Here is a 24,659-nt window from a genome sequence, read left to right on the forward strand (position 1 = left end):
GTGTGCAGAGATAAGAATATTTTGGAGCATTAACATCGTCAGTTGATTTTTCTGTTGGTTTAGGTTTGTGCTGGAATTATCAATAAGCTTTGTTCTATGAATAAAATAAAAGGTTGGAAATATTTAAGGGATCCGAAGTGTTGCAACCTAAATGCATTATCAGTTAATACTCGTTGAGGTTGTTACACACAAACACTTGATTCAGGGTCAAGAAACAAAAATGAAAAGTTTCAAAATGTTCTTTAATAGGACAGAAATGGCAACATGATTCTTAAACACATTTAGTAACAATGGTCCAACAAACACCAAGTGAAGGTACTGAGAGCTTATTTACACTTAAGAGATCTCTTCAATTTATAACATATTTGATCAAATCTTAAGTTTCCAGACAGCTGTTAATATGTTACTTTAAACTTAAAAAGTGTGACCAATCTTGCAAAATTGATTGAAAACTGAAAAAATAACAACAACAACATGGTACCAGTTATTTCACTGAAGTATGAAGAAGCACTCCAACTCAACATTTTGTCAAGCTTACAACTGCCCTACTGTATGATCCTTTAAGTCAAAAATGGTTTTTCATGAACTACACTTTTATTATGCAACATTCAAAAACAAGTTACACATAATTTTAAAGCTTTCTGATGGTAGTAGTAATGTATTTTTGGATTTTCGAAATACACAAACGTTTTTGTTTTTTTGAAAATTCCAATTTTACACTTAATTTCCCCATGTACAAAACTCTGGCCCATGGAAAGTTTTGATAATCCATTTTTTAGAAGTTTACAAACTTCTTACATGTAAATGCTCCAATTATGCTAACTTAAGATATCCCAAAATATATATAACAATTCATCCACCAAAACAGCTGAAATCTGCAATGGAAGTTAAACTCAAAACTGAACAAGATATTTGAAAATTTAAAAAAATCCTGTTACCACCCTCAGAGTTCTTTGAAATGATGTATAATTTTACTGGTATTTTCTTACTTTTAAAGAGAAATAAACGAAGTACCTTGTTACTGGAAAGAATGATCAAACAGCAAATATATTTAAGCTTAGATCTTAAATAAGAAAATTTTAACAGGTTATTTGTTAGTTTAACGCCAAAAATAGATTTTCTACCGCAAATGTGAATGAAAAATAGGAGACAAGAACACATTTCTATCGAAAAATCAAATGATAAAATGACAACCTTTTCTATGCATCTATAGTAATATTGAGGTTTCATGTTTTGTAAATGTTTGACTTTTATCAATGCAATGCCAAGAAAATTGTAATTATTGCCTAGTGTCCCTCGTTTACTGCCTCATTGAGCATTATGTAAGGTTCAGATGAAATCCCTTCTATAATATATAGAGACAGCATTCTTGCAAAACATAAGTCAATCCCTGACTGCTCTATTAAAGTTAATACTTAACAGCAATGAACAATTAGCATCACCGACCGACTAAGTAATCAATCAGTATCATTTCTTGCGAAATCTGTGCTCTTTCCTATTGTTTTGTACATCTCAACATACTGCTAAAAGCTATGAAAAACTTGTAAACGGAAACAACTAAAATTACTTGTTAAATAACAACCTCACATATTAAAAAACTCCCGAGTCAGAATAAAAAGTTTGAGACTCCATGCCTGTTTTATGTCCACTGCAAATAGTAACTTGTATATTTACTCCTTTGACAAACACAGCACTAAAACTCATTAACCTATTTCCACAAATTAGTAATTAACTCAACTACAGTTAATCTAAACAAAACCACACTTTCAACATAGTGTGCATAGTCCCATACACCAGGATTTCTACATCAACTTGGTCCCAAACATCCATTTATTTCTTCCATCAGTATTCCAATATACCACAGGAATAACACATTTCATCATTTAAAACTTGAAATCGATCTTGAGAAGGTACTTCATTTTGATCTGTTTTGTATCGTAAACGATAAACTCGTTATAGTTCAATGTGTAGCCTTTTGGATTGTTAACCCCAGAGTCTTTTCCCTTTCCCCATGGCACTACTGCTCCATCAGGCCTGTAAGGAAAACAGAACATCTACAGAATTTCATGATAAATTAATGGCTCCTTTTTATGAACAAATCTGCTCATGTTTGTGAAAAGTGATACAGAAATACAAAAAAATGTTTAATATCAAGGACGGTGTACAAAATAGAGATAATTGTTGTTATGACCAGAGCTGTACAAAATATTCATTATACAGATTAGATATGTTTATGACAGAGTGATAAAAATAGATAATGTTTTTATGACCAGAGCTGATACAAAATAGATCATGTTTATGAACAGAGATGATACAAAATAGATCATGTTTATGACCAGAGCTGATACAAAATAGATCATGTTTATGAACAGAGATGATACAAAATAGATCATGTTTATGACCAGAGCTGATACAAAATAGATCATGTTTATGAACAGAGGTGATACAAAATAGATCATGTTTATGACCAGAGCTGATACAAAATAGATCATGTTTTATGACCAGAGGTGATACAAAATAGATCATGTTTATGACCAGAGCTGATACAAAATAGATCATGTTTATGAACAGAGGTGATACAAAATAGATCATGTTTACGAACAGAGGTGATACAAAATAGATCATGTTTATGAACAGATGATGCATACGACTAAAGTTAGTTCAATAGTTTATGCCAGAGGTGATTACAATTTAGATTTACACTGTTTTTTGACGAGGTGATAACACACATAGATCATGTTATGAACAGGTGATACAAATATAGACATATTTTAGTGAATGATGAATGCATCACAAAATAGATTATGTAATTTATGACCAGAGGTGTACAAGATCATGTTTTATGACCAGAGGTGATACAAATCCAGCTCATGCTTATGAACAGAGATGATACAAAATAGATAATGTTTATGAACAGAGCGGATACAAAATAGATAATGTTTTATGACCAGAGGTGATGCAAATCCAGCTCATGCTTATGAACAGAGATGATACAAAATAGATCATGTTTTATGACCAGAGGTGATACAAAATAGATCATGTTTTATGACCAGAGGTGATACAAAATAGATCATGTTTTATGACCAGAGGTGATACAAATCCAGCTCATGCTTATGAACAGAGATGATACAAAATAGATAATGTTTATGAACAGAGCTGATACAAAATAGATAATGTTTTATGACCAGAGGTGATGCAAATCCAGCTCATGCTTATGAACAGAGATGATACAAAATAGATCATGTTTTATGACCAGAGGTGATACAAATAGATCATGTTTATGAAAAGAGCGGATACAAAATAGATCATGTTTAATGAACAGAGCGGATACAAAATAGATCATGTTTATGAACAGAGCAAAACAATATACACCCTTCTCTTAGAAGGGGGCATAATACTGAATATACATTACTGTACTAGAAGGTTTAGTTTGTGAACTTACGTTTTCGTCACATGGGTGGGATCTGGAGCAATTTTCCCAGCACCTTTTACACTGTGTTTTCCTGCTGGAAGTTTGTCAGCTTTATAATCAGCAGCCAGAAGATCATTGGTGTTACCCAGGGCAACCTATAATAGCGGTCAGTAAGTTATCCATTAATCTTTACGTAAATGATGAAATGCTAAAGTTATTCTGACATAAATCATGTTTTATGCTAATTTTTGCTCTCACACCTGCATGGTGTAGGTCATATCGCCGCTTTCCAGCTCCTCTTCTTTGTTTGTGTCTAAGATCACACTGTTATAATTATAGGTCATTTAGCGACTTTCCAGCTTTTGACTGCGGAGGAAGACCCAAGGTGCCCCTGGATGGCTTCCCAACATAAAAGAATTTTACATCCCAAGTGAGGTTTCTTAACAAGAGGTCAACGAGAAATGATCTGAAGGGTGCTCCTCTGGATATGATTTCAGGCATATGACACACCCGAGTAAATCCATCTGTCTTCACATAAAAAGAATCCACATCCAAATTAGGGTTACAGAGCCCCCCTGCCCCCACCCCGTCCAAAAAAAAGTAGGGAAAAACACCTAATGCAACTTAAAAAACTTTCGTCATGAAGACCATAGCATATTGCTTCATTTGTCTTTGAAAGCAGAATGATACAATTTGTTTACTTACATCACAGAGTAACATCAGCCCAGTACTCTTTGTTCTTGTTGCAAAACAATAGTTGGCACTTTTACTGGACATGTCAGCAAAGTAAACACCCTTCCCAAACTGGAAAAAAAAGAAGAAATAATTCAAGTCAACCACCTGATTAAAAACTTCTCTCTCATATCAACAAACAATGTTACCTGTAATCCAATTAGTTAACGTAACAAGATTTCAGTGGCCAGCTCTAGCAATTCACGTTGTCCCCAGTCATTTTCGTTACCGTCTCTATTTTTCAGATCACTCAAAACTCTAAATAACCTAGCAATCTGCCCATCTTTTTTTTGATATCTGTCAGTTACCTTATGAAATTTTCATTATGTTGCATTCAAGTTTGACTTATATGCCAAGGATTGTCCTTAACTGGTTAATAACGTGTTCTTTTTTTTTCTTTACCCCTTTCTATCTCGAGCGAACTAAGTTTACTTTATGTGATTATATAATAAGCTTTAATTATAGGTAGGACTACATTAAAGCTTTCACCCATTTTTTTGGTAATGTAAACATATGTGGAAGGTAGGCATAAACATCTAAACAAATCTGAAAAGCAATATACATCAGCTATACTACAATTTCATGCCATTTCACACTAAAATATCTTATAAAAGAGCTACTGGCTACTTTCAAAGAATACACAACATCCTTACTTACCATGTAACCTGTCACAGGAGCCTCTGGTGGGGCAATTCTTAAACCCTGACTTAGAATCATTCCTGCCAACCAAATTTGTAACTGATTGCTGTGGACCCGATGCCAAACAACATCTAATTGAATCAAAATAATTAACTGAAAAAACTTGAGTATTTAAAGGATTAAAAATATATCGTTCAATTCTGTATAACTGAATAATACTTGACATTCAAATCAACAAATAAGAATGGCAATCCATACAACAGAATGGATATATAACAACAGATACATCTCGTAATGTGGCATCCTTGTGATGTCAGAATTTGTAAACAATAAAACTTATAGCAGACGACTGCATCATAAACCACAATTATATTTCTAGTTTGTGCCATATACACACGATTAATGGAAAACATGATTAATCAACGCATTTTTCTCTTTTGTTTAGTTTAACATCACACAAACACATTTATATGTCATATGAAAACTTTCCAGCTTTTTTTGTCATCAATGAATTTGAAAATCCTTCAAGGGATTTAGGAGATACAGAGTAGACACAAAATGGAAGGCTCAAACCTTTGACATTGAGTTGTGACCTTGACCTTGAGCAGACATGGCTGACTCATGAGTTCTGCACATAGTCTTGATGAGGTGATCATTTGACCCAAGTTTCATGAAAATCCTTCAAGGGGTTTTGGAGATATGGAGCAGACACAAAATGGAAGGCTCAAACCTTTGACCTTGAGCCAAAATGGCTGACTCATGAGTTCTGCACATTGTCTTGATGAGGTGATTATTTGACCCAAGTTTCATGAAAATCCTTCAAAGGGTAAAAAGAAACAGAGCAGATACAAAACGTTACTGACGGACGGACGGACGGAAGGACTGAAGATGGAAGGAGACCTCCTGTACCCCCTCACCACTGGTGGCAGGGGATTAAAGTCTTTCACAGAAATGAAATTTTGTTCAGTCAAAATCTATTTGCCACTAGCCAAGGTTAGAGACCTTTGTTGTAAGTCTCCAAAATCTTGCACAAGATATTGAGTTACCTGTTTCCAACATCATTAAAGCGTTCCTTTTCCCCATGTTTCGACACATCAAATATGTCAATAATCTTCATTTTATACTGGTTATGAGTCTTTGCATGAGTATTCTGTAGGTATGTTTCCACCATCTGTTTAAAGACAAATACAATCAAGGACTTTAATTTCTTAGTGTATCTTAGCTATCAATTTTTCATCCATTAGAGGTTCCACTCAAAATTATCTCCAGAAGTTTTTTTCGGAAAACCAAAGTATCGGTATATTCAGTTTGAGGAATTGAAAGTTCTACTTCCTGAGTTTTTAATGTTTTATATGAAAAGAATAATGTCAACAATATATGACAAATGTCCCCTGAAAATACTTGATAGAATAAAATATAAATTCTAACATGGCTTGATTTGATTCTCAGTTAAACAATGGTCAAGCTCTGTATATTCTGTGATAAACAATGACATCCAGTTCACAACTACTCTGATAAATGAAGTCCAGCATATTTTTGATCAATTTATTTCAATGTGTATCATGTTAGAATAAGAACAAATTAGGACTTTTGTACTGTATCATCTAAACTTTCATAGTTCATCATTCTGAGGTTTGGATATTTAACCACTTGTGCTAACCACTTGAATGCCTTGATTGAAAGTTCTGACAATATGTGTATTTCCACTTCATGTTAACGGAGCACACCAAGTTCTATTTCAATTAAACTGTAGGAGTTGAGTACACTATGAACAGAAGTACCTGTACTCTGGTCAAGTCCAGTACAAGGGCATAAATCTGACATGTGAGTCTTGAAAATATGAACATGTCCACTGCATGCTGATGATGAATACAAAGTATCATTAAAGTTGGATGAGAACTGTAGGAGGAGTTAAATACACAAAGTACAGATGCAGATGCAGTTGTAATACAGCTATGTCCAAAAAGGAGCTTAACTCAAAAATTAATAATCAGACATGAAAGTCTAAGCAAAAGGGCCATGGTTGACCTATATCGCTCACCAGACTTGATCTGGCCTACTGACCAGGTTTTTGACTCCATACCCACATTATGCTCTGGTGAGCTAAACAAGAGGACCATGATGGTCCTGAATTGCTCACCTATCTCCACATGACCCAGTGTTCAACTGAGTATGACATCGTTATTTCTATTATTTGACATAGTGACCTAGTTTTTGAGCACATGTGACCTAGATATCATCAAGATAAAAAATTCTGACCAATTATCATGAAGATCCATTGAAAAACATGGCCTCTAGAGAGGTCACAAGGTTTTTCTATTATTTGACCTAATGACCTAGTTTTTGAAGGCACGTGACCCACTTTTAAACTTGACCTAGATATCATCAAGGTGAACATTCTCACCAATTTTCATGAAGATCTCGTGAAAAATATGGCCGCTAGAGAGGTCACAAGGTTTTTCTATTTTTCGACCTACTGACCTAGTTTTTGACCTCAAAATGACCCAGTTACGAACCTGACCTAGATATCATCAAGCTGAACATTCTCACCAATTTTCATGAAGATCCATGGAGAAATATGGCCTCTAGAGAGGTCACAAGGTTTTTTCTATTTTTAGACCTACTGACCTAGTTTTTGACCCAACGTGACCCAGTTTTGAATCTGACTTAGATATCATCAAGATGAACATTCTGACCAATATTCATGAAGATCTCATGAAAAATATGGCCTCTAGAGAGGTCACAAGGTTTTTCTATTTTTAGATCTACTGACCTAGTTTTTAACCCCACGTGACCCAGTTTCGAACTTGACCTAGATATCATCAAGGTAAACATTCTGACCAATTTTCATGAAGATGCATTGAGAAATATGGCCTCTAGAGAGGTCACAAGGTTTTTCTATTTTTAGACCTAATGACCTAGTTTTTGACCCTACGTGACCCAGTCTCGAACTTGACCTAGATATCATCAAGATAAACATTCTGACCAATATTCATGAAGATCTCATGAAAAATATGGCCTCTAGAGAGGTCACAAGGTTTTTCTATTTTTAGACCTACTGACCTAGTTTTTGACCCCACATGACCCAGTTTTGAACTTGACCTAGATATCATCAAGGTGAACATTCTGACCAATTTTCATGAAGATCTTGTGAAATATATGGCCTCTAGAGAGGTCACAAGGTTTTTCTATTTTTAGACCTACTGACCTAGTTTTTGATGGCACGTGACCCAGTTTCGAACTTGACCTAGATATCATCAAGATGAACATTCTGACTAACTTTCATAAAGATCCCATGAAAAATGTGACCTCTAGAGTGGTCACAAGCAAAAGTTTACGGACGCACGGACGGACGACGGACACCGCGCGATCACAAAAGCTCACCCAGGGGTTTTTTTTATTCTATAGCAGAGGCCGAATATCGGCCTCGTCCCCCAGCCGAGGATTTCCCCCACAGCCAAGGATTTCCCCTACCGCAGTCGAAATTCCCCTACGTCCGAAATTCCCCCCTCCAAAATCGTAAACAAAGCAATGGAGATTACTCCCAGCGATTTTCCCGACCGAATATCGGACCCGTTCACAATTGCAGACGGTCTTTCACAATTTTCAATGGGTGTGAAAACCTTTAGAAATAGTAGAAAAATGTTAGAAGAGCGTTCAGTGGACCCGAGGTTCCGGTTTTGACCAGCGAAAATCGATAAAAACTCGTATCTGACCCGCACATAATATGCCGTGGGCGTCTGCTTGTCTCGCGGTAATACTCTTTGATGCGTAACGAGTTCGAAAGCTCTGCCCCTTGTCAATCAAAATCCCAGTGAACTTCATACTGTTTGTCGACACCAGCGTAAGTATGACAGTAGGCGGAGCGTCGTATGTTAATTAGCTACTGACAGATGTCAATCACGCCACGCGCCGACTGACACGTGGTTATCAGTATGTAATATAGATGATTGATAAACAATGCAGCGTCAGATTATCGTGTTTGTATCTCTTGTTAATTAGCGGTAACAGCTTATGCTGTATTGTGTAATATGTGTTGTTAATTTAAAGTAATTATTTTATGTGCTTGATTCGATTAAATAAGCCGGTCGGCCGTTACGCAAATTTATTATCTTTGCCGAGGTATTTTGCTAGAGCAAAATAAAATATAAATGTTTTAAGTAATCAGATATTATAAGTATGGAATAGTTCTGGTGAAAAGATGAAATTTTATCAAAAATTTTTAATGTTTGCTTTCGTTTTTTTTCATATTTGTCACACGTTTTCGCGATCGTGATTTTCGGACTTTTTTTATCCTTTCTTACAAGATTTTCTAGTACAATTGAAATAAAAAGCCAACAAAAGTATGCATTTAATAATAATATGATGACTCTTGCAAAAGCAACTCTTATTTTAAAGCATTTTTTTGTGAATAAAAGCATGTGACCTTTAAATATTCAATGATTTGAGCATTTCAACTCTCCCCACCCACCTTCTTACAATGATAAGTGAACATTAGTGCAAGTCCATCTATTGCTAAGTGACAGTGTGTATAGTTGCTAAAAGTTGCAAGAATATGTAATAAAAACATAGTTTAAAGTGTTTATTATGCATAACTGTAAATTCCCCCTTGAGTGAAAAAATCCCCCAAAACTGCTCGTGGCGCGCTATTTTCTTCCCCCAATGACAGGCTGGGGCCTCTTCCCCCAGTCGTAAAAAAAACCCCTGTCACCTTGTCACTTTGTGACAGGTGAGCTAAAAAAATGCACATGCCCACTTAATGATTTATACAAAGTTTCATTTAAATTAGATGGAAACTGTAGAAGTACACAAGGAAGTCTGACAGATGGAATGAAGACAAATGGATAGTTCAAACCCTTTATAACTCCCAGATATTCAACAATGAAGCATAAAATCTTAATTTCAGGCCTCGTACAAAACTGTGACGGTAGAGCACACAAGTTACTTACCTTGAACTCGTCTGAACTGTGATCTAATTTTACCATGTCACATTTCAATGAGTGATAATGTCGATCTACCGGGTTTTCTGAGTAATCACCTTCTGATAACATCTTGATTGCAATCTCGATATCTGAAAGGGCCTGTAATACATGCATATATTGTATCAATGGTCTGCACTCTTTTTGCTTTCTGTTTTTTTTTTCTTTTTGGTTTACGTCTGATTTTTCCAAGATTCGTGTATGCACTGTGGGTGCAAACAAACCATTCTATAAACAGATTGCGCTATGTAGCATTGAAATATGTCAAAATATTAAAACCACACACAAACACAACTTCAACCTTATTTTATAAATCCAATACATAATGACATTTACATATCTGTCTTTAGTATCAGTTTCGCTTGTCCATTCAAATTAATATTTGAAGTGTTTAAGGTTAAACTTTAATACTTTATATAACAAATCCATGATAGTTTTGGGAAAACCCAATTTCGGCTTACGACTATTTAGTGTCAATATTAGGTACATGTATGTTGAACTTTATTTTCATTTGAGAATAAATTAGAACTTGAGATAATACTTTTATTGAATGACTTTGTTGTGTAAAAAGGTTTTCTTATATAACTGAAATCACAACATATTTTTTTTTACTTTTATATAAACTTTCAATAACTATTTCTTTCAAAATACCTTATTCCCGAATATAAATGCACCAACCCCACTTAAACTTTGTTTTGAAATTAGGACCCTTTAAAAATGCCGCCCATTCTGTTACAAAATGTACACATTCCTATGTGCATTTATTTTGGGGCATGTTGTGAATAAAAATCTTGAGGTGCGCTCCTTCAAAATGAAGCAAGACATCACTGAGTACCAACCTCTATCAGAGCTATCTTTCTTTTAACTTCTTCTTTGGTATTTATCTTTGTAGGCGGTCTCATCCTGGAAAAAGTAATTTTACACATCAACAGAACAGACACCTATTTTTGCATGTTCTATGGTGAAGTTATAAAACAAGTGATTTGAAAAAAAATTTAAAAAATGGCTAAGGCCATTTTGTATAAAGAATTTGAATAACTATCTTGCATTTGGAACCAGACATACTAGCCAAATATCTCAATGAGCTTTATTCGCAGTTGCTTCCTTCTTATACTGTTGCGCACAACAGTGCTTCCGTATGAACGTCTCTAGTGGTCAATAACTTCGACAAGAAGTAGCAATCCTGCCTGTATGCAAATGGACAGTGATTCTGTTAAGGTGCCTATTCATGAGTTAATTACATGTATGTCCTCTTCTACTCTACTATAAGATACAGAAAATTACCATTTGAAAGATGATACTGTAACATTAAACCCAAATAGTTCAACCACATGCGTAAGTACTGCAATTCTTTGATGTGTGTTTTGTTGGATTTTGTGAAACCAACATTACTTAAGTCATATGGCAACTCTGCAGCTTTTAATGCAGGAGGAAGTCACTAGGTGCCCATCTGGGCATTATTTCAAGGCACAGGTTGGCCACAGGTTAGAACAACCAACCTTAAAGAATACTTCATCCCAAGTGGGTTTCAGAACTCACTAATAAACTAAACTTAAACCAACAGTTGAGAGTTCCCAGAGAGCGAGAGAGAGAGACACACACATAGAGAGAGAGAACACTTCACGCTCTAGCATTAATGGTCAGAGCATCTGGACTCATTCAAGCAATTTATTGTGGTCCCAAACTGATCTGTTTTATACTTTTTATGTTTCAGTCATTTGAAACAGTGGATACCTAACACAAAATTATACGAAGTTCACAATATTTATTGTTCCTTACCCAAAATCGTGAGGTATTCTTGTGTAAAATTCATCACATGCGTGTGTTAAAGCTGAACCAAAGTCTTTCTTCTCTATGCATGCATCAATTTTCTTCAATGCCGAGTATCCAGCCTTTATTTGGTCTTTTGTTAGTTTACCTGGATATATATCATACCGCATGTATACTCTGGAACAGGGCTTTGGAAATTCCGAAAACTTAAGATGGTCCAAAATGAAATCACTTCATTTCAATCATATTACCCACCAACAGTATTTATACATAGTAAATGTACTACATTTGTAACACCACAAAACTAAATGAATTAATGTACCATGCACAAAAAAAAAACAACAACAATTTAACTGGAACAGTAATTATACAGCAATAATAAATGTCAGTCTTTGTTACATCATTACTTTCACTTTTTATTTCCTACTGATTTGTTTTATTTTTTTTATAAATTCTGAAAAGTTAACTAAGGACTATCATTCATGTCAGATTGCCTTAGAGCACCCATCTTAGTTTCACAGTTGGATTCAACTACTTGGTAAAGGTAACATACAGCAAATATATGTGTTCGTTTTAGAATTTTTTCCTTTCAAACACGGTTCACTAAGAATACAAGAATACCTGTTATGTACTCCACACATTAAATTTTCTTATTCAACTAGAAGTCAGAAGTTAAAATGGATCAAAGATATACCTAGAGGTGCTTTTTTGGCATCATACTGCATTTCCATAACTGCCTCCTCCATTGACTTCACATCACAGATAAGCTCAACCAATGACTACAATTCAAATACAGTAAAACAAAGATTACTGGATGTTGCAAGGATATGAGCAAATGCTTGAGTTATCCCTAGTTTTCAGCAATCCAAACACAGAAAATATGACCTGCCCCATGAGAAAACCAACATAGTGGCTTTGCGACCAGCGTGGATCCAGTGTCTGGTCGGGATCCATGGTGTTCACTAACGGTTTCTCTAATAGCAATAGGCTTTGAAAGCAAACAGCATGGATCCCTACCAGACTGCGAGGATGTGCAGCTGGTCTGGATCCATGCTGGTGGCAAACACACTATGTTGGTTTTCTCACGGCTGGGCTCAAATAAAGAACAGCCAAGGACTACATTTACTGCTCTATTTAGCCTTTGTCGATGAGCCATCAAAATGCTTGAGTGAGAGGTGTTTCTCTGCCTGTACATGTATGATTATGAAATAATCCCAAACAGTGATTTGTTGTTGAATAAAATCATTGTTTGGTGTTTAGATGTGAAGGAATTATATTACGAGGGTGTAGCCCAAGTGATATAATAATACCCATCTAAACAACAAGGATTTTATTCCCACACAAATCACTGTTTGAGATATATTATTTTGATTCTAACACCTTATCAAAGATTATCATGTATGCCCTTGCCGATATCCATCAAATATTTGCCTGATTTCTGTTGATTTCTTTTCCAGTGCGCCGCTATGCCCTCTAACGCCATGACGTAATAATTGTGATGTCAGAAAAATGAATTGTTGAAAAATAACGTAGTTTTCAGCCTTCTTTGTTTAATGGGACACCACAATCTAAGAAATAAAAGCAAAACAAACAAGAGCACCGCCTTGCGGGTGCTGACGCTCATCTGATTTTTTTTGTATAATAGAAATATTGTCCTACCCATGATTTTCTAAGTCTAAAAAGGGTCATCACTCTTGCAAAAAGCAGGATAGAGTTATGTTTCTTGATGTACAGTGTCCACTTATGATGGTGAAAAACTGTTGCAAGTTTTAAAGCAATAACTTTGATAGTTTATGAGAAAAGTTGACTTAAACATAATATTCAACCAAGAAAATGATTTTTCTAAGTCCAAAAGGGGCAATAATTATTGCAAAAAGTAGGATGGAGTTATGTTGCTTGCTGTACAGGGTCAGCTTATGATGGTGAACAAGAGTTGCAAGTTTTAAAGCAATAGCTTTGATAGTTTAAGAGAAAAAGTTGACCTAAACATAAAACTTAACCAAGAAATCTGATATTTTCTAAGTCCAAAAGGGGCCATCATTCTTGCAAAAAGCAGGATAGAGTTATGTTTCTTGCTGTACAGGGTCAGCTTATGATGGTGAACAAGTGTTGCAAGTTTTAAACGAATAGCTTTGATAGTTTAGGATAAAAGCTGACCTAAACATAAAACTTAACCAAGAAAACTGATTTTCTAAGTCCAAAAGGGGCAATAATTCTTGCAAAAAGCAAGATGGAGTTATGTTTCTTGATGTACTGGGTCTGCTTATGATGGTGAACAAGTATTCCAAGTTTCAAAGCAATAGCTTTGATTGTTTAGGAGAAAAGTTGACCTAAACATAAAACTTAACCAAGAAATCTGATATTTTCTAAGTACAAAAGGGGCCATAAATCTTGCAAAAAGCAAGATGGAGTTATGTTTCTTGCTACACAGGGTCAGCTTATGATGGTGAACAAGTATTCCAAGTTTCAAAGCAATAGCTTTGATAGTTTAGGAGAAAAGCTGACCTAAACATAAAACTTAACCAGGCAACGCCGACGCCGACAACCGCTCAAGTGATGACAATAACTCATCATTTTTTTTCAAAAAATCAGATGAGCTAAAAAGTCAATTTGTCATTTATCTTAAAACTTGGTGTGATTTGCGACCAGCATGGATCAAGAACAGCCTGCGCATGCACGCAGTCTGGTCAGGATCCATGCTGTTTGCTTTCAAAGCCTACTGCAATTAGAGAAACCGTTAGCGAACAGCATGGATCCTAACTAGACTGTGCGGATGCGCGGGCTGGTCTGGATTCATGCTGGTTGCAAAGCCACTATGTTGGTTTTCTCATGGCACGGCTCAAATACTGAAGAAAATTAGTATAAACAACAATACCTGCAGACTTTTATCAAGTTTGGAATCTGGAACTTTTGCATCACTCTTATTCTTCTTCATTTTTGGAGCATCAATTTCATCAAGACCCTGGATGGAAAACAACAAATGTTAACTGCTTTCAAGTATTTAACAGTAGCAGTAATTAAAAACAAGAGAAATGCCCCCCTTGATGCATTTAGTAATTGCACAAGGAACAAATTATATGCTCATTTATGCATGTGGTTCAAATTTGAAGGCTGCAGCTTGAAAAATGTGAAAGTAGGTCACTAGGTCAAAATCAAGGTCAAATTTTATTTCGGAACACAAAACTATGCAAGTGATCCAAATTTGAAGCCTGTACCTACAGAAATGTGAAAGTAGGTCACTAGGACAATCTCAAGATCAAAGTTAATTTCAGTACACAAAACTATGCTTGTGGTTCAAATTTGAAGGCTGTAGCTTGAGAAATGTGGAAGTAGGTCACTAGGTCAAAATCAAGGTCAAATTTTATTTTGGAACAAAAAACTATGCATGTGGTCCAAATTTGAAGTCTGTACCTTCAAAAATGTGAAAGTAGGTCACTAGGTCAATAACAAGGTCAAAGTTTGTTTCAGTACACAAACCTATGCACGTGGTCCAAATTCGAAGGCTGTAGCTAAAGAAATGTGAAAGTAGGTCACTAGGTCAAGATCAAGGTCAACTCATGTCAAGGTTCATCTTGCCACTCAAAACTATACATGTGGTCCAAATTTGAATGATGTAAGTTATGGACATGAATATTCTAAGTTTTTTCCTATATAAGTCTATATGAACCATGTGACCCCTGAGGCGGGGCCTATTTGACCCTAGAGGGATAATTTGAACAACCTTGGTAGAGAACCACTAGATGATGCTACATTACAAAATATCAAAGCCATAGTCTTTGTGGTTTGGACAAGAAGATTTTCAAAGTTTTTCCCTATATAAGTCCATGTAAACCATGTGACCCCCAGGACAGGGCCATATTTGACCCTTGGGGAAAAATTTGAACAATCTTAGTAGAGGACCACTAGATGATGTCATATACAAAATATCAAAGCCCTAGGCCCTGTGGTTTTCGACAAGAGGTTTTTCAAATTTTTTTCCTATATAAGTCTATATAAATCAGGTGACCCCCAGGATGGGGCCATATTTGACCCCAGGGAAATAATCTGAACAATCTTGGTAGAGGACCACTAGATTTTGCTACATACCCAATATCAAAGCCCTAGGTCCTATGGTTTTGGACAAGAAGATCAGAAACTGTTTAATTGTTCCTGGCCAATGCGACCTTGACCTTTGACCTCAAAATCAATAGGGGTCATCTGCTGGTCATGGCCAACCTAACTATCAATTTTCCTGAAACTAGGCCCAAGCGTTTTAGAGTTATTGCTCGGAAAACATTTAACTGTTCCTGTTCACTGTGACCTTGATCTTTGACATACTGACCTCAAAATCAATAGGGGTCATCTGCTGGTCATGACCAACCTGCCTATCAATTTTCGTGACCCTAGGCTGAAGCGTTCTTGAGTTATCATCCGGAAACCGTTTAATTGTTCAGGGTCACTGTGACCTTGACCTTTAACATACTGACCTCAAAATCAATAGGGGTCATCTGCTGGTGATGACCAACCTCCCTATCAACTTTCATGATCCTAGGCCCAAGCGTTCTTGAGTTATCATCTGGAAACCGTTTTACTATTCAGGGTCACTGTGACCTTGACCTTTGACATACAGACCTCAAAATCAATAGGGGTCATCTGCTGGTGATGACCAACCTCCCTATCAACTTTCATGATCCTAGGCCCAAGCGTTCTTGAGTTATCATCCAGAAACGGATTGGTCTACATTCTGACCGACCGACCAACCTACCGACCGACATCTGCAAAACAATATACCCCTCCTTCTTCGAAGGGGGGCATAATAAAGAAAGCCCCTTTGTGTGTACAGCTTGAAATGATTCATGGCTACCTATCTCTCTGCTGCAAACAGTCTATTATTCTTAACTTTAGGACAATGCCTCTTCCTAGTAAGTTCAATGTTGTGAACTATAAGTAGAGATTTACTTTCATTGATTTTGTTGTTAGTTTATACTAATTTTTCTTAGCTTCATTGTGATGAAAGCTTCAAAATTATTTGAACCACTCTTGAATCCCCTTCCTGGGTAAACCAGTACTGGTTTCATATGAGGTGTGGTCATGACTCCCTGGTTTAGTGGCCAACACCTTAACTGCTAGACTACCCCTCCCCTTGTTTGGTTGTGTCAATCCATGATAAACAAGAGCTGTCCGTAAGACAGCCAAGCTCGACTATTCGAAATATTGTCACAGAAGCAGGAAATTATTACCCAAAATGTTAAATATCAAAAGAGTTTTAAGTTCGAAAGGGGACATAATTTGACCAAAATGCATATCAGAGTTATGGGACTTGATGCTATCAACTAGTTTTATAACCCCGAAGAAACATGTTATGTTTCAATTCCATAATCTGCATTAGTTTTGGAGATAGTAACTTGCATGTAAAACTTTAACCAGAATTTTCTAAGTCCAAAAGGGGGCATAATTTGCTCAAAATACAATTTAGAGTTATGGAACTTGACACAGTGAGCTTGGTAATTGGCCTAGAAAAAGAATAAATAAGTTTCAAAGCTATATGTCTTTTGGTAATAGCTGTATGTACTTGCACGCAAAACTTTAACCAGGATTTTCTTAGTCCAAAAGGGGGGATAATTTGCCCAAAATACATGTCAGAGTTATGGGACTTGATTCTATCAACTAGTTTTATAACCCCAAAGACACATGTGAAGTTTCAATTCAATATCTGCATTAGTTTTGGAGATATTTAACTTGCATGTAAAACTTTAACCAGGATTTTCTAAGTCCAAAAGGGGGCATAATTTGCCCAAAATACATGTCAGAGTTATGGGACTTGACCCAGTGAGGTAGGTAACTGATCAAGAAAAAGAAAAAATAAGTTTCAAATATATATGCCTTTTAGTAATAGCTGTATGTACTTGCACGCAAAACTTTAACCAGAATTTCTAAGTCCAAAAGGGGGCATAATTTGCCCAAAATACATGTCAGAGTTATGGGACTTGACCCAGTGAGGTAGGTAATTGATCTAGAAAAAGAAAAAATAAGTTTCAAATATATATGCCTTTTAGTAATAGCTGTATGTACTTGCATGCAAAACTTTAACCAGAATTTCTAAGTCCAAAAGGGGGCATAATTTGCCCAAAATACATGTCAGAGTTATGGGACTTGACCCAGTGAGGTAGGTAATTGATCTAGAAAAAGAAAAAACAAGTTTCAAATCTATATGCCTTTTAGTAATAGCTGTATGTACTTGCACGCAAAACTTTAACCAGAATTTTCTAAGTCCAAAAGGGGGCATAATTTGGCTAAAATGAAGGTCAGAGTTATGGGACTTGGTGCTATCAACTAGTTTTATAACCCCAAAGACACATGTGAAGTTTCAATTCAATATCTGCATTAGTTTTGGAGATAGTAACTTGCATGTAAAACTTTAACCAGAATTTTCTAAGTCCAAAAAGGGGCATAATTTGCTCAAAATACATGTTAAAGTTATGGAACTTGACCCAGTGAGGTTGGTAACTGACCTAGAAAAAGAATAAATAAGTTTCAAAGCTATAGGCCTTTAAATGATAGCTGTATGTACTTGCATGCAAAAACTTAACCAAGGTGTGACGCCGACGCCAACGCCAGGGTGAGTAGAATAGCTAGACTATTCTTCGAATAGTCGAGCTAAAAACACAACAAACAAGCAAAGCTCCCATTCTTTTCATATCCCAAAGAAAAAGTCATTTTGTCAGAATCATTAAATTTCATACATGCAATATTAAATGGTTTCATAGTATGTATATTGCGCAGAACCTATCCCTGTTACTCATCACATATCCCAACAAGAGCACCGCCTTGCAGGTGCTGACGCTCATCTGATTTTTTTTGTGTAATAGAAATATTGTCCTACCCATGATTTTCTAAGTCTAAAAAGGGCCATCATTCTTGCAAAAAGCAGGATAGAGTTATGTTTCTTGATGTACAGTGTCCACTTATGATGGTGAAAAACTGTTGCAAGTTTTAAAGCAATAGCTTTAATAGTTTATGAGAAAAGTTGACTTAAACATAATACTCAACCAAGAAAATGATTTTCTAAGTCCAAAAGGGGCAATAATTATTGCAAAAAGCAGGATGGAGTTATGTTGCTTGCTGTACAGGGTCAGCTTATGATGGTGAACAAGTGTTGCAAGTTTCAAAGCAATAGCTTTGATAGTTTAAGAGAAAAAGTTGACCTAAACATAAAACTTAACCAAGAAATCTGATATTTTCTAAGTCAAAAAGGGGCCATAAATCTTGCAAAAAGCAGGACGGAGTTATGTTTCTTGCTATACAGGGTCAACTTATGATGGTAAACAAGTGTTGCAAGTTTTAAAGCAATAGCTTTGATAGTTTAGGATAAAAGCTGACCTAAACATAAAACTTAACCAAGAAAACTGATTTTCTAAGTCCAAAAGGGGCAATAAATCTTGCAAAAAGCAAGATGGAGTTATGATTCTTGACGTACAGGGTCTGCTTATGATGGTGAACAAGTATTCCAAGTTTCAAAGCAATAGCTTTGATAGTTTAGGAGAAAAGTTGACCTAAACATAAAACTTAACCAAGAAATCTGATATTTTCTAAGTACAAAAGGGGCCATAAATCTTGCAAAAAGCAAGATGGAGTTATGTTTCTTGCTATACAGGGTCAGCTTATGATGGTGAACAAGTATTCCAAGTTTCAAAGCAATAGCTTTGATAGTTTAGGAGAAAAGCTGACCTAAACATAAAACTTAACCAGGCAACGCCGACGCAGACGCCGACGCCGACAACCGCTCAAGTGATGACAATAACTCATCATTTTTTTTCAAAAAATCAGATGAGCTAATAAATTCCTAAAGATATTTTGGCTTAACGCTATGATACTGCTATCACAGTACAGTACTTTTGCAATGTAATTTATCATGCGATAATTTATTGACTTCATTTAGTTGGGTTTAACGTCGCACCAACACAATTATAGACCATATGGCGACTTTCCAGCTTTGGTAGTGGAGGAAGACCCCAGGAGCCTCTCCGTGCATTATTTCAGCACTAGCAGGCACCTAAGTAGAACCACCGACCTTCCGTAAGCCAGCTGAATGGCTTCCTCACATGAAGCATTCAACGCCCCGAGTGAGGCTCGAACCCACATCGATGAGGGCAAGTGATTTGAAGTCAGCGACCTTGACCACTCAGCCACGGAGGCCCCCTATCATGCAATAAAGACTGGTATAACATTTGCAAACAAGGAGCTGCATTCAATAAACGCTTGATGCCCCCAGTGGCATCCTTGTCAATAGATTTTGCACCAAAGTCCAAAACGAGGTCAAGGTCAAACTCAGGTCACCTGATGTCTGAAGATGACGAATGGTCACAGGTTACATCTGCATTAGTATCAAGTCATTCTAGTAAGGGGTATTGATGCTAGACGAAACGGTCCCATTTGGTTAACTTCGTACGGACGGACAAACGGACGGACGGACAGGTCAATCACTATATGCCTCCCGCCTCAGTAGATGCTGGGGGCATAACAAACATACAAGTGTTTTTGTCTCAATTACTTATTTCTTCAAAGGCAGAAATGACTGCAAATGTTGCATACACACCTTTGTACCATAATCCATTTCAAGCAAGTCATATTTGCCTGGATGTTTCACAAAATGGTGCCTATTTGCCCAGTCATTCTTCGTTTTGTCTGTAAATCTGAAATACAAAAGGTACACAACATACAACAGTGCTATATTTACAAGAGCTTCAGATAAGATTTTTACAAAGAAGTTACGGTATATATTCCTACACCTTAAGTAATTTGTTAAGTTTTACCAGTTAATGCTATTTGTAATGTAGCTTGTCCATTAAAACCCAAGAGGCTGCTGGCTGTCATCTGAATAGAGAAAGCATCAATAAAATAGGCCTTCTCTCAAAGTAAAGCCTTGACAGTGACCGAATGTTTCGTAAACATTTTGTTTTTAACCTACACGGCTGATTATTGAACAGAACCGAGTTTTCAAGATAGGCTGGCAGCAAGTCTGTCTCAGAAAAAAATGAAACAAGAACCAGCAAGAAAGATCACAAGGCAAAAGTTCAGTTGTTCCTTCACTGAACGATCAAAAATCATATGAGCCGCACCATGAGAAAACCAACATAGTGCCTTTGTGACCGGCATGGATCCAGACCAACCTACACGTTCACGCAGTTTGGTCAGGATCCATGCTGTAGCTTTCAAAGCCTATTGTAATTAGAGAAAGCATTAGCAAACAGCATGGATCCTGACCAGACTGCAAGGATGCGCAGGCTGATTTGGATCTATGCTGGTCGCAAATGCACTATGTTGGTTTTCTCATGGTGTGGCTCATTTTCCAGATTCAGATTTTCGTAATTATACAGTATACAGTTGAACTGCAATGGCTCGAACTCGGATCTTTCGAACACCTGGGATCGCTTGAACTCTTCGCCCTGTCCCAAATTTATTCCTTCTTTATTCTATATAGTTCTACCTCGGATCGCTCGAACTTCGATAATTCGAACTCTCGAACTCATTTGGTGTTCCCCTCGGCTTAATTACAGTGATAATTACACCTATTCAGTCGAACAGACAATTTTTGCCGGGATGGCTTGTGTTTACAAAGTTTTTCACACTTCTGCCTGACATTCGCCAAACTTCCCCTTTAACCGGCGTGTGCGTAATTTTCACACGCTTTCGTAATTAGCGTCGGTATACGACAAACAAATTAAACAAAGTGACTTTCGTTCACTGCAATGCTTTAATGGGCTTTGATTTATACGAATAAAATTATTTAAAATGATTGAGCAATGTACATACTACGTCTGTCTTTATTTTTTCTGCATAAAAACAGGAGATCCGACGTCAACTTTCATACTGCTTTAACATGGCTGAACAACTTAGTAAAGGACCCAGATACTGGGGGATAGCTAAGTAGGCTACTGGAAAGCAATATATTTGATAATATTTGTACTGGACTACGATTCAAAAAGGTTTGTTATCATGTCTTCCTATTTGATGCTGTCTTCACCAAATTCTTATAATTATATTAGTGTTTTATCTGTGTTTTTTCCGTATCTATGTCATGTTTGAAAATAAATAATAAAGCATATTGCAGCATTCGTTTTTTATTTATCATCGTATCATACACACATTTAGGTACAATATGACAATATATTACGATGTAAGGTTTGTAACACATCATGCCCTCGAATTCCCAAATCGAGGGCTTGGTGCAAACTATTGTAAGTGTAAACAAATAAAGAACAAGATACAATAGTTTTGCGCCAAGCCCTCGAAATTCAAAATGGCCGCCATTTGGATGGCTCGAACAATAGAAAACTCGAACTAATTTCCACAGGACCCTCGAGTTCGAGCCATCGAAGTTCGACTGTATCTTATGTTCACAATGCCTCTTAATCATCATATACCTCCGTAAAAGGACTTACACTTCTTTACATTTAGATCAGTCTCCAGTCTCCTTGATCATTCATTTATGCAGGAAATAAAATTTGTGCAAGAAATCATTTTTTGTCTCAGTTACGCTATTTTCAAAGAGAAAATATTGTATATAAAAAGTTCTTACTTTTTAAAGAAATGTTTCTTAGCCGCTTCAAGGCTTGGACCACAGGGAATAAGATTGTTCTGACCCGAGTAGCCGACCCTTCCCCATCGGAACCATGTGTAAAACATCTTCTTGTCATTCGCTTCTAACAGTTGTATGATAAAGTATTTGTTGTTGTTGTTTGAGACATTGGTCTAAAATATACCAGATAGATTTACAACAAAAGCTACTTGGAAACATTCCAGCTTTAAAGGTGAAGAAGACCCTAGAAGCCCCTCTGGATATTATTTTGCACATGCTGACACTTAAGCTGAACCACCTACCTGGAAAGCTCCTCGCTGATTTTCTAGTCCAAGAAGAGGAAAGGCAAGTGGTATTTACAAACTGGTGACAGAGCCACTCTGTCATACTTAAAATTTTAGATCAGAATTCAAATTATGAGGACCAGAGTTATATCTGAACTATACACAAATATCATATACTGATAATTACATCTTTGAATAAAAGTGATCTTCTGTCAATAAAAGCACTACCGGCAGGTATGCCTATTTCAACAATGATTATATGTCTCTTCCATTTGATTGGAAACAAATGTCTTCCACCAAAAATTATTAAAACTACAAGGAGTTCATTAATTTAAAAATGGACTCAACCAAAATTATTAACGAACAAATATTTTTTAACGAATTTGAGAGCACAGGGCTCTTGTTTGCTTTTTGGGACTGGGGCCAGGGTCCATGCAAGGGGGGAATTTTGCATGATTTTTCAAAAAAATTCTTTTGAGGGGGAATTTCAAAGGTGAAAAGAAATGCAAACAAGTATAAACATTCTTTTCAACTTTACTGACCCAAACCTGAATTCTGTTAATTATACACTCTGCTGTATGAATTCTGCCAATTATAAACAATCTTATTCAGGCATCACACTTTGTATTTTTTTCTCTGAGCCATTGAATTTTCGGAAACAATAAAATTTTAAGGCCAACAAGTCAACTGCAAAGTGCTTAGCACTGATGTTCTTGAACTTGAAGGGGGAATTTTTTTTAAATTGGGGGAAATAAACATACTATTTTGAGGGGGAAATGGGGCCGATATTCAGCCCCAAATTTTGCCAAACGAGAGCCCTGGAGCACAATATAAATCTTAACAAGAATATGAATTCTACTCTACAATCAGACTGCTTAAAACCCTAATAACATACCTGGTTTAACATACAATCGTACACATCTTTACCCTCGAAGTACACATGAGCCTTTCCGACCAACGAGGTACACTCTGCATCTACTGGAGCCTTTCCAGACATCACAACTGTCTTTACTGAAATAAATGATATTTATAACATTTTAAATCTTGAGTTTATTAACCCTTATCATTCTGGACACGATTTATTCTGCCTTTGCGATCAGTGCAGACCAAGATTAGCCTGCACATCTGTGCAGGCTAATCTTGGTCTGCATTGTTCACTATTCAGTCAGTAAATTTTCAGTGAACACCCCTTTGAACAATAAATGGTATTGCCCAAACTGAACGATGGACCAGTCCATTGTAGAAATTTAGCATGATAAGGGTTAAATTTGTTTGTTTGTTTTGGGTTTAACGCCGTTTTTCAACAGTATTGCAGTCATGTAACGGCGGGCAGTTAACCTAACCAGTTTTCCTGGATTCTGTACCAGTACAAACCTGTTCTCCGCAAGTAACTGCCAACTTCCCCACGTGAATCAGAGGTGGAGGACTAATGATTTCAGACACAATGTCGTTTATCAAATAGTCACGGAGAACATACGCCCCGCCCGAGGATCGAACTCATGACCCTGCGATCCGTAGACCAACGCTCTACCTACTGAGCTAAGCGGGCGGGCTGATAAGGGTTAAAGGCTGGAAAAATTTTCTCATTGTAATAATAACACAGCTGTCACAGACCACCTCACAAAAACATTAAGTATTAAACCCTAACAAATTTGTTGAAAGAAGTTTCTTGAATTTTTACCTGAAATTAACTTGAATCTGATGTGTATATTGTACGAGTAATTAAATATGCTCTGGCCTTATTTCTGAAGACCTCAAATAACACTATTCTGCGATGCTTTTCTAATCTCTTTAAACTAAAATTTTTACCCCAAATTAACAAGAGTGCCAGACTATCACAAAATGCACCCGTCTAAATATTCAGTTACGTACCATAAAAAGATTTCAAGTAATTCATGTCCATAATCCATGAATGCCTGGGTCGATTTGAGTGGTTATCGAACTTGGCCAAGATATTATGCCCACAAACATTGTCACCAAGTCTGGTGAAGATAAGATGAAAACTGTTCGACTGGGCAGACATGACTAAATTCGCAGATTTTGAGTAATTCAAGGGCTATAATCCAAGACTGCCTGGGGCGATTTGGCTGGTTATCAAAGCTGGCCGAGATATTATGCCCATAAACATTGTTAGCAAGTTTGGTGAAGATCTGATGAAAACTGTTTGACTTAGAGAGCAGACAAGGCTAAATTCAGTTTTTCAAGTAATTCAAGGGCCATAAGCCTGGACTGCCTGGGGCGATTTGGCTGGTTATCAAACTTGGCCGAGATTTTATGCCCACAAA

At 36.5% G+C, this 24,659-nt stretch overlaps 1 protein-coding gene across 1 annotated transcript in view; it reads right to left on the bottom strand.

Moving 5' to 3' along the window:
- Positions 1–223: 223 nt before the first annotated feature.
- LOC123548792 (poly [ADP-ribose] polymerase 2-like) overlaps positions 224–24,659 on the bottom strand; it is a 38,538-nt gene continuing 14,102 nt past the window's right edge. The window contains exons 6-18 of the mRNA XM_053546834.1: positions 23,270–23,385; positions 22,091–22,263; positions 20,108–20,204; positions 14,408–14,494; positions 12,227–12,311; positions 11,542–11,680; positions 10,602–10,665; positions 9,733–9,864; positions 5,830–5,954; positions 4,802–4,889; positions 4,118–4,216; positions 3,443–3,567; positions 224–2,034 (exon numbers count right to left, since the gene is read on the bottom strand). Of these exons, the coding sequence (XP_053402809.1) occupies positions 1,884–2,034; positions 3,443–3,567; positions 4,118–4,216; positions 4,802–4,889; positions 5,830–5,954; positions 9,733–9,864; positions 10,602–10,665; positions 11,542–11,680; positions 12,227–12,311; positions 14,408–14,494; positions 20,108–20,204; positions 22,091–22,263; positions 23,270–23,385 (1,481 nt within the window). The 3' untranslated portion in view covers positions 224–1,883. The remainder of the gene's footprint in view (positions 2,035–3,442; positions 3,568–4,117; positions 4,217–4,801; positions 4,890–5,829; positions 5,955–9,732; positions 9,865–10,601; positions 10,666–11,541; positions 11,681–12,226; positions 12,312–14,407; positions 14,495–20,107; positions 20,205–22,090; positions 22,264–23,269; positions 23,386–24,659) is intronic.

The sequence above is a fragment of the Mercenaria mercenaria genome, chromosome 6 (genome assembly GCF_021730395.1).
Source record: "Mercenaria mercenaria strain notata chromosome 6, MADL_Memer_1, whole genome shotgun sequence".
Taxonomy (NCBI): domain Eukaryota; kingdom Metazoa; phylum Mollusca; class Bivalvia; order Venerida; family Veneridae; genus Mercenaria; species Mercenaria mercenaria.